A 15,714-nucleotide genomic window follows, 5' to 3' on the forward strand; every position below is an offset into this window, starting at 1 on the left:
CATAAATGTCTTCTGTGGATGCATAAGTTCTCACAGCTCTGCTCTCTCTAATTCTGGGTAACTCTCTTTGAACTTTTAATATCTTCCTGGCATACTTGCTAGTTACCTTCCTCAAACAGGCATAACTGTTTCTTCAAAGACCATTTCAACCTCATCTGTCACTGAAGAGGGCTAAAAACATAAAAAAGAAATTCACCTCCTGTGAACCTCCCTTTAACAATGCAAAATTACCACGTAGGATCGGATACCAAAGCTTTCTCTTTTGCATTTCACTAACTGTCCTTCACTGCCTTTGAATCATTCCCAGTTGCCTATCAATCATCTGTAATTATCAAAAAGGTTTGAGCGTTCTCATACCCAAGTTTCTCCTTTAAACAAGCAGGCTGACCTAGACTCAATATGCATTTTTGGAGCTATGGTGAGATGTGGAGGCCACTGTTTATCACATTATTTGAACTCCATTTAGTCTGCCACCTGCTACTGAGAAAAATCAAATTAACTGCAGCCAAAGAAGTTAACTTGCATTACAGAGGTGTTTTTCTTTTCCTTAAAAGCAATTTCAAGACTAGCTGGAATAATAACATACCAAAATAGAGTCATAAACGATGGTCAATATAATATTTGACAAATTACTTCAATGTTTTGTTCATTATAAGCAGTACGATAGCGTTTAAATACAAATAACTATAAAAATGAGCAATAGGATGTATCAAAGTTTATGCAAACCTTTCACAGTTCTGCAAAATTATGCAGCTTTAGAATTTTAATCTCACGAAAACCGGAAACTAATATAGCAGGGCTATCTCTCTAAATATAAACCACTACCTGTATAGCTCAGGATTACCAACTAAGGAAAGAGTGACAAAAACTTGCTCAAACGGCAAAAAAAAAAAAAAATTAAGTTCTCTATGCAGGCTGTAGAAGGGCAGAATAAAATGGTGCAGAAACAGCATAGACCTATCAAATGATATCATTATCTCACATGTAAGCCAGTCAAAAATAAACAAAAAATAATTAAATATGATTCACAGATGGAAAACAAGCATGAAAATTTGTAACGTACCATGTCCTTGCAACCTCTATTTTGCTCTCTTGTTCATCTATTCTTTGCCCCCAGATGGAAGTCTCTGGGGGAAAAACATCAGTATTGTGTGGTAGACCATGGACTAAGATAAGGGTACATGCTGACCTAGAGAGTCTATGGACAAGTTTAAGACATACTCTCTACACTTTTAGCTCATGATTTTGCAAACTAAACATTAATTTTTTTCATGTGGTCTCAGGTCACGGTGCTTGGTTATTTCTTTAAAGAAATGGCAACAACTGCTGGGTTTGCAAGGTCATGTCTTCAAAGCTCAACACATTAATCAATCTTCATCAACACATGGCTCAAATCCCACTTCTTAAAAAGAAGGTAAAAAAGGAATTTTCTGGTGCTTCTGTGGGGTTTATTTTCCTTGCAAAAATGATTTGGGATTTGATTCATTATCTTCCCAATGGGATTTCTAGCAAGGTTAAGGAAGTGTTTTCGCAATAGCACAAGATGGGCCACACAGCAGACACCATCTTCACTGTGGCTGCTTTGACCCACTCTGCACTATATTCCCGCCAATGCCATGTTGGCCATCAGGCCACTTCAACAACGTACCGAGAAGTCACAATACCATTTGACTTAAGCAAAAAATAGGTTCAGAGACGAGAATTCACCACAGCAGTTTTAACAGCTCTTCCCAAAAAGATTTGCTTGTTGCATACAAGCTCATTTCAGTGACATCTGGCAGCATTTATGAAACATCCCTGTCTCATGTGGCCAACTGATGCCATAAATTTCAGTCATCCTTGTCATTGAGAAATGCTAATAATGAAAACTCATCAAAGAGCAGCAATAATTTCTACTGCTGACTAGATGGATGCCTTTCTGACTACTCAAAATTAATGGCAGATCTCGGGGTCTTAAAGAACAGCTGTCACAGAGAAATACACCTGCAAACAAAGACACAGTATGCCTCTAAGTCTGATTTGTTATCGAGATAAAGCAGCAACTCTCAGAACAAACTGGACTGATTACAAGTTAACTAGCCTTCTGGACCATTTAAAATGGGAAAACCCAAGAAAACGCAGTGAAAGTACACAAATAGGAAGGAACTACTTAGTCCCTCCTTCAACAGTAAGAGTGATAGATACTCACATAGGTTATACATAAATTTTCACTTACAGTCATTATAGAACTAGCTGCTCTACCACACAGTTAAAAATTAGCTGTAAGCCTCATATAAATTTGGAATTTCACTCCCACTATCACTGTTGTCACTAGGTAAAGCTTAAAATGACAGATAACTAGGTAAATGCAATAAAAGATGTGTTCTCAGGAGCTTGCTTGGTAAAGAATTTTGAATCTGAAGGACAGAAAAAGCAACTATAAAACCCAGAAAGATCACTGTTACTAATAGTTTCACAAGCAATACCCTATTTAGTACTGCTCTTGAGATCCTAGAGTCACAGTGGTGGGTAAGAATAGATATTTATTTCCAAATATAATAAAATTTCTTGATCAAGCACTTGAAGATAAATGCTTAGAAAGCAAGACCCATGTATATACCACACATACATGCAAAACTCAATGACACACTTGATTGAAATGCCACGGTATTGAAGTCAACATCAGTTTTCAGGACAGAGGAGAAAAAAGGGATGTGTTTAACTATTGAAAGTATTTGGGTTTAGATTACATGTCAGTGATTTCACAATTACTGTCTGCTAGATGCTTTCTAGAAGGCAAGCACTACATCACTGAGTCTGTGTACAAGTGATGCTGCTCCACCTATACAAGTTTTAGTAACCCAGGAAAGCAGGGGAAAGCTAAAAGACCACAGGATTATTTTTTTTTTCCTACAGCATCCTTACAATGAGTTATAGTACATAAGAGCCTTCAGTACAATCAGAATGGAAATTATGCTACTCTATGTGTGTAAACAAACCCCTGCAATACAGTAGTTTGCAATTACTTTAACAATACCAGTACTATTCAAAAATTGAACTGAACTTAAAAGTAAAGGTATACTTATTTATTCACTGATTTAAAAATAAAAATAAAATTGGAGTTAGAATTGAATGTACAATGAGTAATTTAAAATACTGCTAAAGCTTTGATGTATTTTTTTCCAAAAAAGACATAACAAGACTAGGACATGCAGTGTTCAGATGCAGTTTGAAAGAAATTCCAAGTATTTCATAGAAAAGACAGAGTGTATACTCAGCCTCAGAGTGCCCACACTGCCAACAGCACTGCACAACACAAATCATTAAAGTAGCATTAATACCCAGTAGTACCTACAACGAAGTATGACAGAAAATAATAGATTCAATATAGAAGAAACTGACCAAACAGAACTGTAACGTGGATTCTTTTTATCATTCACAGCACGATAACCATTTATAGGTAACCATGAATTAACGGCATGTTTTAACACTGGCTGCCGAAGTTTGGCACCCGTGAAAAGTAAGCTTTTTCCTCTCATTCACACTCACATCACCAACAGCACCGTAACGAATTTTGTTTTCCAGATTCAGTTCAGATTCAGTTTCAGACAGCTGGCCCTCTGCACTATTATCCCTGGCTTTAGTTCTCAAATACGCTCTACAGTAAACTGGATAACATCCTCCACTTTCAGTCTTCTCCTCTTGACATTTTCAATTTTATACCTGCAGCTCAATATTTTTCCTGAGAGCCACTGCTTCTTTATGTTTATTTTCATATTAAACCACAAGAGATTGTATTTTATTGATTTTTGTCATGCAGGATGTGTAATAAAATTTACTGCTTGGGCTTCTTGCTTTGGGCTCTGTAGCGAGATAGACAATTCTCTCTTGTAAGATGAAGCCTTCTGTATGTTCTGAGTTGCAGAGACAGATGGCAAAAGGCCCTTCCAGATTTTTTTTTTAATGTATTTACATTACAGCAGTCAAGAAAATATCCTGAGTGCCTTACAGGAAGATGTCATTGTGAATACAAAACTGAAGGCTTTTAGAAACTCATTTAGAAACTATAATATCAGCTACAGGTCTGAAAAATTTGTTTTCTTCATTTCTTCCAAAGCCAACCCATTTTTAATTAAGAAACACAATATTATTTTCACCATATCGAGTCTGAAAGCTCATTAGCAGGAACATGATGAAGCAATATTTATAAAAGACCCCTAGATAAAAAGTGTCTTTTGTAGATTGTAACAATGCTAAATATCATGTTCATTTTGGTGGGTTTTTTAAAAACAAATTTACCATTTAACTGATTTAACTTACATTAAAAAGGGGGATATTTACAACAGAACACTGCAGTTGTAGACTAGTAATTGGCCTCTCTGATGGACCCTGATCTGATTTGCCAGCTGATCCCTGAGTGTCAACTGGTGTGGTTACTATGACCATCCCAGCCCTGCTCAGGTACTGTTGGACTGTGCCCTGGCCACTAAGGTTCCTGCTGTGACGTGTGCTGCAGTCACCCTCAGCTCCCGGCTTGTCTTCCTTTGTGGAACAGCTCCAATCTTGCTGCTCCCTGGCAGCTGTGTAGGATCCTCCATTGGGGAGTTCAGGGCAGGAGACTCCCCTCTGATGCTCTGAAATGCCACATGAAGGCACTGATCTCTCTACAGGGAACACAGATGGGGCCTACAGAGACAAGGAACCGTGCTTCAATTTAACCTTTACACCCAAAAGTATGACTGACAAGGTCAATGCCTCAGCATAAAATACATATCATATTTGAGTCTTCAAGAGCAGCTGGATAAACTATAACCCATAAATGTATATTAAAGCATATTAACAACTGTTGTCTTACAGAGGGGGAAAACTGTTTGTTCAGAAGGTCTTCTTTCTTGCAGACTACATCACTCTTATCTCAATGGGGCCTCCATCAGTCAACAGTCACCTGTATCTCAATCCCATTTAGATAGTAAGTCACTCATTTGCTTAATATAGCAACGCCAAAATAAACAGCTAAATATTCTTACTGTACTAGAAAAATCTGCAACTTGTATTTCACTGTTCATTCTCCCCCAGTGGTTAGAAGCTTGGTATAATTCTCCAGATAAAGCAGTAAAAGTTTATCATAACAGCTTCACATCTGCAGTTGTGTCGTAATATCATCTAAATGTGTAAGGAAGCAGCACAGTTGGAACCAGACAGTTTTTGCTACTATCTATGCTATATGTTCAAAATTAACCTGGGTATTTTCACAACAACTAGTGTTAGAGCTGGGTTATCATATCCTAAATCAACTGAAACCAGAGGATTCTACCTGAAAAGTCTACTTAATCTAGCAGCATATCCCTGACCACTCCAGTGAGAACAAGTTGTTCTTCACAAAACCCTTAGAAGACAGCAAGACTGTCGATAACAGCTAATGATTAATGGGGAATAAGTCTTAAAGCCCTCCCAAACAGGGCAATCATTAAAAGAAAGAAATAGCAAAACCTCCAGTACTTTACCTTTCACTAAGCAGGAAGAAAGCAGACACAAGAGTTGCAGCCTAAAATGATCCCCAAACCTACAGACACTCAGAAGCAGCTAAGAAATGGCTGAAAGTCAGCGAGCACCTTTGTCCAGGAATAGTTCTTCTCACAGGCATTCCTCTCTCATAGATAGCTGTTATCCGCCTAAAACTATTTTACTGATAAAACAACATGAATATTTTGATACCATGCAAATTCACTAGATAATTGAGCAGAGCCTTGAAAATCCAATTATCAAATAATCAAAGCAATTATTCTGACAAATGGTTCGTGAATTATGAGATAAAGAACTTGGCCCTCTCCAAATGCCTTTTTTCAATTTCTACATTACTAATATATAAGACTTTTGCACAGCACAATCAATGAAACTTGGCATTTGATGTCTGCCTGCAGGTTAATCTTGTCTCACACTGAGGAGATATACAGTGCTAATGGTATTTTCCCACAGAACCATTTGAAAACTCACAGGTTTTATTAGCTGATCAAGACAGACAAAAAAACCCCAAAACACATCACCAAAAAAGCAGGTCTCATCATCAACCAGAACACAGGAAGGAGGAAGAGGAAGGAGAAAAGAGAGAGAGCAGCCTTATCTCTGCAGAATGATCTGTACCAAGTGAAAAAAACCTTTTCTGCACAAATCTAGCACCCAAAACAACAATAATCAGAAATTAATCCCAAAGCTGGGCTTTCACAAGACTAACTCATTTAGATTCAGTTTTATAACACGAAATTCACATACTGAATTCATTTTCCCACTAGAAATAGAATAGGAAATGCAAAGCAAATATGCCAGGGGGTTTGCTGTCTCTCAGATGCTCCAGTCCTGGTTAGCAACTATGAATTCAGAGGGACCACGTGGAATAAAGACACTTCCCTGTAATCAAACCTGCACTGAACTACATGGTATGGTTTGCAGCAATGTTCTTCATACTTTACTTATGGGAACAAATTCTCCTGTTCATTTGTAGGCTGATATACTGAGCAAAGTCCTAAAATTTATTTTAAAAATACCAGCAGCCAAAAGTTTTGCACTGTAGAAAGGCCACATGAAGCATTTAAGGATCTACCTCTTAAATCACTTCTGTACTAGTGGCAAACTAAAGCTGATATGGAAGTACTATGTATATAAACCTTCAGGCTTTCAAAATGCTCTGAATATAAATAGGAATGGCAGCTGGAAACGTATATAACAAAATATGCTTCCCATGTATGTAATATGAATGTTAAAGTAATCTATATCATATTTACTGTAACTTGTATGGTATAAAGGTGAAGCCTATAATCACATCCCTGTATTATAAGGCTTACACACAGACCTATTCTAAAAATTACTACTTTATTTTTCCTTCAATATTTACAGAAAGATACATTACTAAGGCTAGCAAAATTCTAGACTATGAAGTAAAAGTTAAGGTCTGCCATTAGTTTAGGATTTATATTTCAAAAATTATTTTCTAAATGTTTTTCCGTATACTTATAAGTCTGCCAGAGGTATTATTTTAATACACATCATGGCATTTGCTATTTACAAGCACATCAATGTTACAAACAATTTTCATTTTACTCTGTGCCCAGATATACAGTTTCGGGGAAAAAAAAAAGCGCTTTTTGACTGTTTATGCATTCTTGGTGTTTGTCCAAATGTTGTCACATAAAATTTGTTACACCTATTATGTTTTTTCATTGTATAAAAACAAAACCACAGTACATATTCTTGATTATTAAAAAAACCCCTCCCAATTTGCTAGTTAATATCTAGAAACATCCTTTGAGTCCAGGCATAACACATCAACAAGTTTATATCTTCACTGGAACAAATTTTCAAATACAGAAATAAATCCTAAAATATTATCATAGACTATGTTCACTAAGGGTCATGGAGCTCCTAGAGGCTGCAAGAACCTGAATTAAGAATCCATATACAGACAAACCTAAACTTTCTAAAATAATGACGTATCATCTGTAGCAAGATTTGTACCATCATGTTCATTGCTATATGTTACACCCTGCTCTCTCTAGTACATGTAACCTTTGATTTTAGATTGCTTCTTGGTCACAAGAGTTTCTAAACATCAATCTCAATCATTGACCTTGTAAAGGGATTGGGACTTTGGTCACTGCAGAATCAAAGCTTTGGCACAAGCATTGCAGGTTTCAGAACAAACTAATTTTAAATATTGCCTTAAAAGTTTTTAGTTAGAGTTACTTACAGCTCTAGTGCTTTATACTACTTACAACTGAGCACTATAAGCATCCAAATATCCAGAATTTTGCATTCAGTGTGAACATACTACCTAAATCTTCTATATTAATTAAATATACAATTACTGATGCCAGTAAATGAGAAAATCCAATTGTAAAACCAGTAGAGCTTCAGGCTGGCCAGCTCTGATGCAACAAGCTTTTGACTTCTGCTGCCAAAGCAGCTCCTAAACTCCAGGAGTTCACTAGTTACATGGCAACCAGCTTGCTAGCCCTGCAAGCCAAGTACCTTGAAGTTATTGCTTCCTCATCCTTTTCCCTTTCAAAGTAATCCCAGGAGATTAACATAAATTTTACATTTAATGAAATGCTACAGCTGCACGGTTGCAAACCAGAATTGGAGCAGCCAGACAGCCAAGATCCCAGTCAAAATGCTGCCCTAAGTGCCCTGCAAAGTCTGCTGCCTTACTGCTTTGTTCTTGGTTTAATTTCTCTATTTGTCTTCTTCCTTAGGAGGGAGAACTCTACATCTCTGATTTTTTAAAAATAATTTAGTAATTACATAAATACACAGAAATTACCTAATTATCCTTGATATTATTAGGGAAGAATAAAAACCCCCAAACTTCCACCAACCATGTCTTAAAAGTTAGCCCAAAATTGCATTTCTCTGTCAGTGATCCTAGAGAGAATCTCTTCCAAAATCCAAGGACTCATCCCCTCACCATTATCTGTGCCAGCACTTCCTGTGAGGATTTCTTCCACCTATTACTTATCAAGAGCACCAGATGTATGGACCATTTAAAAAGAAGATAGAGATCCTTCCCTGGCAGTCACCCCGAAGAGGAGTATGGAGGCAAAAGGAAAGGACAGAGAGATCAGTCAGTGGTGGTTACATGAACAGTTCATGCCTCTTCATTTATCATTACAGAGCTGAATTACTCCTAAACAGTAAGTAGTACTAGAAAAGAGTCTACAAAGAATTTAAAAGATTACAAAACTAATGTCTGTTCTATTCTACTAGCAAACATATACATAATATGTCTGGTGGTTGCAAGCAGCATGGATGGATGAAACAGGAACTGACTTCACTGAGATACAGAACATTTCTTGTCTCTCTTCCTTGAGATGCAAAACACTTCCACTAAAAAATGAACAATTTTGAAAAATCTGAAATAATTTTTTTAGATAAGCTTGCAACAAATGTTTTGAATTCCATGTATTTTCAAAAACATTCACATACTATTTCTGAAGAATTTGAGAAATATTTTCTGCTCTTTGATTTTCATGCCATTCTTACAAGTATGCAAAGCAAAGAGCAGCCTGTTAACTCCTCCAGTTGACAGGAGCCTTGAGTTCACTCAAACAGAATGATACTCTGTCAAACAAAGAGATTTCTTATAAGCTGAGGATATTATCTTCAGAAATAAAAAGAAGGAATATATAACCCTTACTGACAATACCAATGAGAGCCTTTCCTCCAGAACACTACACTAAAAAAAGAAAATGGAAACCAGACAGCATTTTTTCCTAACAGTTACAAAATACAATCTTTACTGTCCAATATTTAATGTACCTGAAAAACCCTGTCATGCAAGCAAGTGTCTAATCCTAACCTCTGAGATTCATGATATTGATGTGTTACTGCAATATACTGTGGACACTCATTTCCCTGGTGGGAACAGCAGATGGGGGTAGAGGCAGATCACATGGTAACTTTGGCTTGAAGGTTTCAATTTATGTAGACATTCCTGCTGGTTTATATATGGATATTATGCATCCATTCAGTCATGTAAGTTGACAAAAACCAGACCAGCAGAAGGGGAAGATGGGTCAACTGCCACCTAAAATTGTTTAAAAATTTATAAACAGTCTTTTCATGCTTTAGACTGTGAAAAATACAAATATATAGAGATCTCTATACATCAAATACAAATACACAAATTATTACATTCTGTTAAATAAGCTAGAGTCAATAGCTTTGGCACTCCTGCAGAAACCTTGCTTACACATATCTCCTTATCTCCATGAATAAATCTATAAATACAAGCATACATTTTAGCTTCTCTTTGGCAGCTCTCCATGGACTTATTAATATTTTAAGTCAAGAATCACTATTAGTAATAAAAATGCCTCAATAGTAACACCATGTAGAGATTTTTATGCACACAGAAAGAGGTTTCAAGATTGACAAGAACTCTATAACTAGAACCCACAGTGAAAGCCCCACGAAATATGGCTTCAATACCTGGATGCAAGTGGGAATTCAGGACTCCCACATGAAGGAGGGACTTCATAAACCTTGGATTTGGGTAGGGAAAGACAAACATACAATTGTTCATCTGCTCTCATTTGAAAGAGGGAAGAGACAAAGTCTTAACAAGAAGGGAGCCACTGGCCATCATAAATGTGTATTACTTGAACTTGCTGAACTAACAGAGATGTTAGGGTGAGTTTTCCCTCACAGCAAGATAGGGATCAGGAAGGGAAGGTTTTCTGCAGAAACCAGCACTCCAGTAGTATTTCAAAACCATGAACTGGTAAGAAAAGCTGAACGAGGAAGAGAAAAAAAGGAGACTCTTACTCTGAAAGTTCTCCCTTCTCTATTAAAGAACCCATTTGCTACTCTTTCTGACTAATAACAAACAAAAAGTATATCCATTATGGAGACTACTGCAACTGAAAGCCAAGTATAGTCTTAATTAGAATTCCAAAAATAAGAAAGTCATTAACAATCTAGCAGCATAATAAAGCTGAAGCTGGGCAAATGACAATCATGCAGACCTAAAAAAACCAGGCATTGTTAAATGCTTGGTACTTATCTGCCACTGGCACAATCTCACCCTGCCGCAGCTTCTTCAGTCTTTCAAAATTTGCATGTGACACATTTCAATTAGATATCCAGTTGTCAGCAGCCACTTAATTACATTAGAACAAATGTGCAGGTATATAAAATATATGGCATATTGTAAGACTGGAAGACATTAGATAGCTTCTGCTTCTGAAAGTGATAGTTGTTTTTTTATTTTTTTTAAACCTTCCTAATAAATCAGTTTGCCAATACATTTGTTTGGGAATTCAGTGGCAGCAACACAAAATGCAAGATCAGCAAATTATTAAAATACTGATGTAGTAACTCAGAGCTGAGCACTAATGAGCTGTAAAGTTCACTTCTAAAAGCAGGACACTCAGACATTAAATGCGTCCACAGTATTTTTGCTGTTCATTATAAATATTAATTTAGTGTTGGAAGGTGAACTATGCAAAATAAAATTCAACTCTGATGGATTCTTGTAACATTGCTTTTAAGGATCAGGTTTCTTTGGAATAATATACAGTAATTAAGGATGCAACTTTGCCAAGTTTGGTATTAAAATGCATTTTAGCATCATGGTAAATCCTAAATTTGTCAATGACAGATCATCAGAAGCAGACAGATGATTTTCAATTTACCAAACCAACTGAACTCCTACTCATGTCACAAAACTAATTCAAAATTACCATATATTTTAAATAAAGGTAAAAATATGGGAAGCCATCGATCATTCATATATATAACATTGGTAATGATGTTCCTTCAAAGAAAACAAGCACCAAATCTTTACTACAGCGCAGGATATTATGTTTCATCCATCACAGTGTGCTCTTCCCCTCTGATAAACAAGGACACAGTGGTTTGTAGAAATTCTGACAGGTAGTAGAAATCAACTGTATATTAGCTAGGTTTCTTCTGCCCACAAACTTGCCATTTCCTTGTGGTGCCCTAAGTCTTAAAGCAGAAGTAGACACAAGACAACAGCCTGTACTATGTAAAATAGAGAAGACTACATCAGTACAGCAAGGGCTTCCAAAACAGATACTTAAGTGACAGTACCTATCTAAAAGCAGTTAATGACACGATCAAATGCTTATCTCGCTCCTCCTGAACTTTAGTGTGCTTTGTACTTGGCAAAGATACGTATACTTGAACCTCACTGCTAATTTAAAGATCTTTGTGAAGTGGAGGCTTGATAAAGGCTGGAAGAAGATACTACTATATGGATCCACTGTTTCAGAAAATAACATGACTAAATATTTCTTTCAAGTATATTAGAAGCCAAAACAGGTTACTATGCTTCTCTAAAGAGTATCTCATTTTAAGGAAAGTTATACTGGAAAACTTGTAAGACTTGGTATTTGCTCTGACTTTCAAAAATTGTTGAGAAGGGAACAGATAACTTCGTAAAACACAATGTGTATCCTTCATGGAAATTAGAAATTTATTCATGTGCATATTTAAACCAACAATTCCATTAATGTACTAGATGTAAATCTCAGTAAGTTTACTTAAGACACAGACATATGGCAACACAGAAGTGTCAGTAAGAAACAAACTGGCACATTAAACCAGAGAATGTATTCACCTTGCAAGTATGACCACAGACAGAGGGAAGAAGTTTAAAAGAGGCAGCAAAAGAATACTGCCTATATAAGATACCTATAAAGTGAGTGGTGTAGAGAATGGAAAATATAGTTAAAATCCAGAGGTAAAGTGAACTGTTAATTACAACTAAAACAACTTCAGCTTGGAAGACTTCAAGATGAAGAAAACAGTACCTTTGCTCTAGGCTAGGATTTTGTCTCAGTTGTATGGTCTTAGATGCTGGACTTTATTTTGACCTAGTAATACAACTCCTATGTTCTCATGGGTCATCAAAAACAAACAGAAACCCTAACAGACACCCCCCCCCCCCCATCCCGTAACACCAGAAAAGCCTGAATTTGTACTGTGAATCACAAACACTTGATTCAAAAGGTGACATTAATATGCTGCAGCACATGGGACATTTTAATAATGGTTTTAATAACATCAGATCCCTCCTGAATCTAATTACTAGATACAATAAGTTGATGTCCCTCTGACATAACTGTAAAGGCCAAATTCAATTGTTCCTCAGTGTATTATCAGTACCAATAACAGATTCTAAAAAAGACTACACAAACACACTTCTAAATGGGGAAGATCAGTCTGCAGAGGGATTCAGGTAGCCCTTTTCTATTTCAACTGGATGACTGCCTAGCTGTTTTTTTCAAGAGTTAGATGCAATTAGGATATTCCTGTTGGCAGACTATAACATCTGAGATGAAATGGCAATTCATTCAAATGAAAACTATGATACTGAAGTTCCTTCAGAAGTAATATATTTTTAAAGCATTCGTGGAAAGAGAATGTTTCAATTTTTCACTCAAAACTCCATTTTACCTTAAAAATTTTCTGACACTCAGAAAAGATGACCTAATTTTCTTTTTTTTTTCTCTCTCTTTTTTTATTTTTTTTTTTTTAAGAAATTTTGATATTTGGTGTGTGACAGTTTCAATTTCTGGTTTTCATACTGTTTTAGAATGGGAAATCTTAAGTCCTAGAATATCCACAAAACACAGGTCTTCATATTTTGCTCTTTAAACTCAAGGTCGTTCCATGCTCAATTATTTTTAGCTTAAAGAATAGGTCAGTGAAGACCAAGAAAGCATTTGCACGCTATTGCATCTCTTTCTTGAACATATTGTTTTCTAATATGTTGCCCATGAATATATGGTCCAGACTTCTTTACTTGTGCTAACGCAAATCAGGATCACTTCTGTTGCTTGAATGATTTATTTCCTGTAATACCCAAGGGAGCAAGTAGAAAGGAAACAAAATGTTAATAATTAAAAGTTAGAAGTGGAAACCAAGAACTGTAATTCTAAAAATGCTCACTCCAATGAACTAAAGCTCTGTCAAGCACAGCTCCTCATATCCTGAATGCCCAGTGTCTCCAAGGTGGTCAGAAAGATCAATTTTCCATTTTGCAGAAACCTGGAAGCCACTATTAGAAAAGGGTATCTGTGGAACAACGCTCTTTTAAATGAGAAGTTGTCAGGATTACATGATCTGACTGCAAGTATCTTGCAATGAACAAAAGAGCAACCTCCAGGGAACGATGCCAGTCAGCAGTAAAGGGAATTAATGGCTAGAGGCAACACACAGAGTCACAGTTCCACTGCAACATCCATCCTGTATCTAGCAGCCTTGGAGCTTTAAACTGCTGAAGGGCTTGCCAATCTTACTAGACGCATACGGCTGAAAGGAATCAAAATCATAGAATAGTTTGGGTTGGAAGGGATCTTTAAAGGTCATCAATTCTCCCCCCTTGCAGTGAGCAGGGACATCTTCAACTGGATTAGGTTGCTCAGAGCCACATCCAACCTGACCTTGAATGTTTCCAGGGATGGGGCATCTACCACCTCTCTGGGCAACCTGTGACAGCATTTCGTCACCCTCATTGTAAAAAATTCCTTCCTTCTATCTAGTCTAAATCTACCCTCTTTTAGTTTAAAACCGTTACCCCCGGTCCAATTGCAACAGGTCCTGCTAAAAAGTCTGTCCCCATCTTTCTTATAAGCCCTGTCCACTGATGTAGTCACTCCATCATTGAAGGCCACTATGTTGGTCTGACAGGACTTGCCTTTGGTGATGCCACGCTGGCTGTCCTGAATCAACCTCCTTTTTGAGTAAACAACTTTCAGAAAACTTTTTTTCAAATCTCTACCACCACCCTTTTCTGCAAAAGAAGTTTTACCAAAACTTACCTCAGGGTACTTCAGTTTTAAAGTTTTATGCATTTCTCGAAAACGACTGTACCGCCTGAACACTGTCCATGTCTCATCCAGGACTGTTATCTGTATCAGACAATATAAGAAGAACAGAAGTAAAACAACACAACACACAACACTAAAAACCATGCTGTACAGAAGGTCATCAGATTAAAACAGGCAATTCTTAGTTCCCTTAAATACATATGCTTTTATAGATTTACTTCATTTTTCTTTCATTACAGTGATGGAACTGTATTTAATAAGGAGCACTGATTGCAAAACAAAAAACCCGAGTGCATTTATTCTTTATTCCGGAGTGGTTTGACAAGGCTATAAACACATTAAAAGAAATCCCCAATCCCAATCATTCCTTGGTGCAGCTATGCAGCTCCCAGCATTAAAATCAGGGAGTGTTCCTTTAAAGAATGAATAACAGCCAGCACAAGTGTAGCATAGCCTCTTTATACATGCACAGGTATGTATATTCTCATGTACACACACACACATATACACAGATATATACAATTAATAAATACACATTTCTTGGACATGCAGGGTTCATTACCACAGAGAATAGGATTCCAGTTTGCAGGGTAAAAAATTACATATGTCAACTTTCAGTAGAAGATTCTCCTTTAAAACACTCTTGGCTTGTGTCATCAATATGTTGATGAATGTCCCATTTATACAGGCAGTTTCATTAAAATCAACAGTATTACTCCCATGAATAAGGCACATAGCAACAGGAGCAAAGGGGGAGGGCAAGCCAACCTTACCATCAGTTATTCAAAAAATCCTCTGAGAAAATGGAGAAACCAACAAAAATTTCAGGGAAAGAAAATTTTTCACTATCTGAAATTAGATGAAATGAAAGAAATTTGTAAGTGGGTCATAAAACTGATTCATCTGGAGCCTTTGATTTTACAACTGTTTCTGTAGCTCTGGTGATCCAAGACTACCAAGAAGCAATGCTGCAGGGAGAGGTGGGCATTTTTCTATACCGACTACTCGAGCTGGAGAAAGCCAACTGGCATTGCCTAAACCTAAAAAGGCCATCCCTTTTTTCATCTAATGTGCCTAATATATGGTATTACCTCTGCCTAGCTATGATTTCATGCAGGAAGATAAAAAATAAGCATTTTCATTTCACAAAGACATGGGCTTTTTAATCTTAAAAGAGACTACTAGAATTCACAAGTAGTTCCCTCACTACTGTGCACGTCAGAAAATTACTGAGGTAAACAAAGTTGTGATTGGGCAGGATAACCGAGTAGGAGAAAAAGAAACCAGAGCAATAAAGCCACAGGAAACCAGCATCCAAGCACTGCTGCTGCTAACTGCTACCTCACACTCACAACACACTCATCTCTGGTCTACCCTTCCCCCT

General features: G+C 36.9%; 1 protein-coding gene across 4 annotated transcripts in view; it reads right to left on the reverse strand.

Moving 5' to 3' along the window:
* The window catches only part of KIF16B (kinesin family member 16B), a 141,601-nt gene that overhangs the window by 25,258 nt on the left and 100,629 nt on the right, over positions 1-15,714 (reverse strand). For 3 of the 4 annotated variants that reach the window (XM_074918368.1, XM_074918280.1, XM_074918193.1), the window contains one exon: positions 14,322-14,411. In XM_074918368.1, the coding sequence (XP_074774469.1) occupies positions 14,322-14,411 (90 nt within the window). Of the gene's footprint in view, positions 1-14,321; positions 14,412-15,714 lie in introns of those variants that run through there. The other variant, XR_012634549.1, reaches the window with a different exon arrangement.

Source organism: Athene noctua, chromosome 1 (assembly GCF_965140245.1).
Source record: "Athene noctua chromosome 1, bAthNoc1.hap1.1, whole genome shotgun sequence".
Classification (NCBI taxonomy): Eukaryota; Metazoa; Chordata; class Aves; order Strigiformes; family Strigidae; genus Athene; species Athene noctua.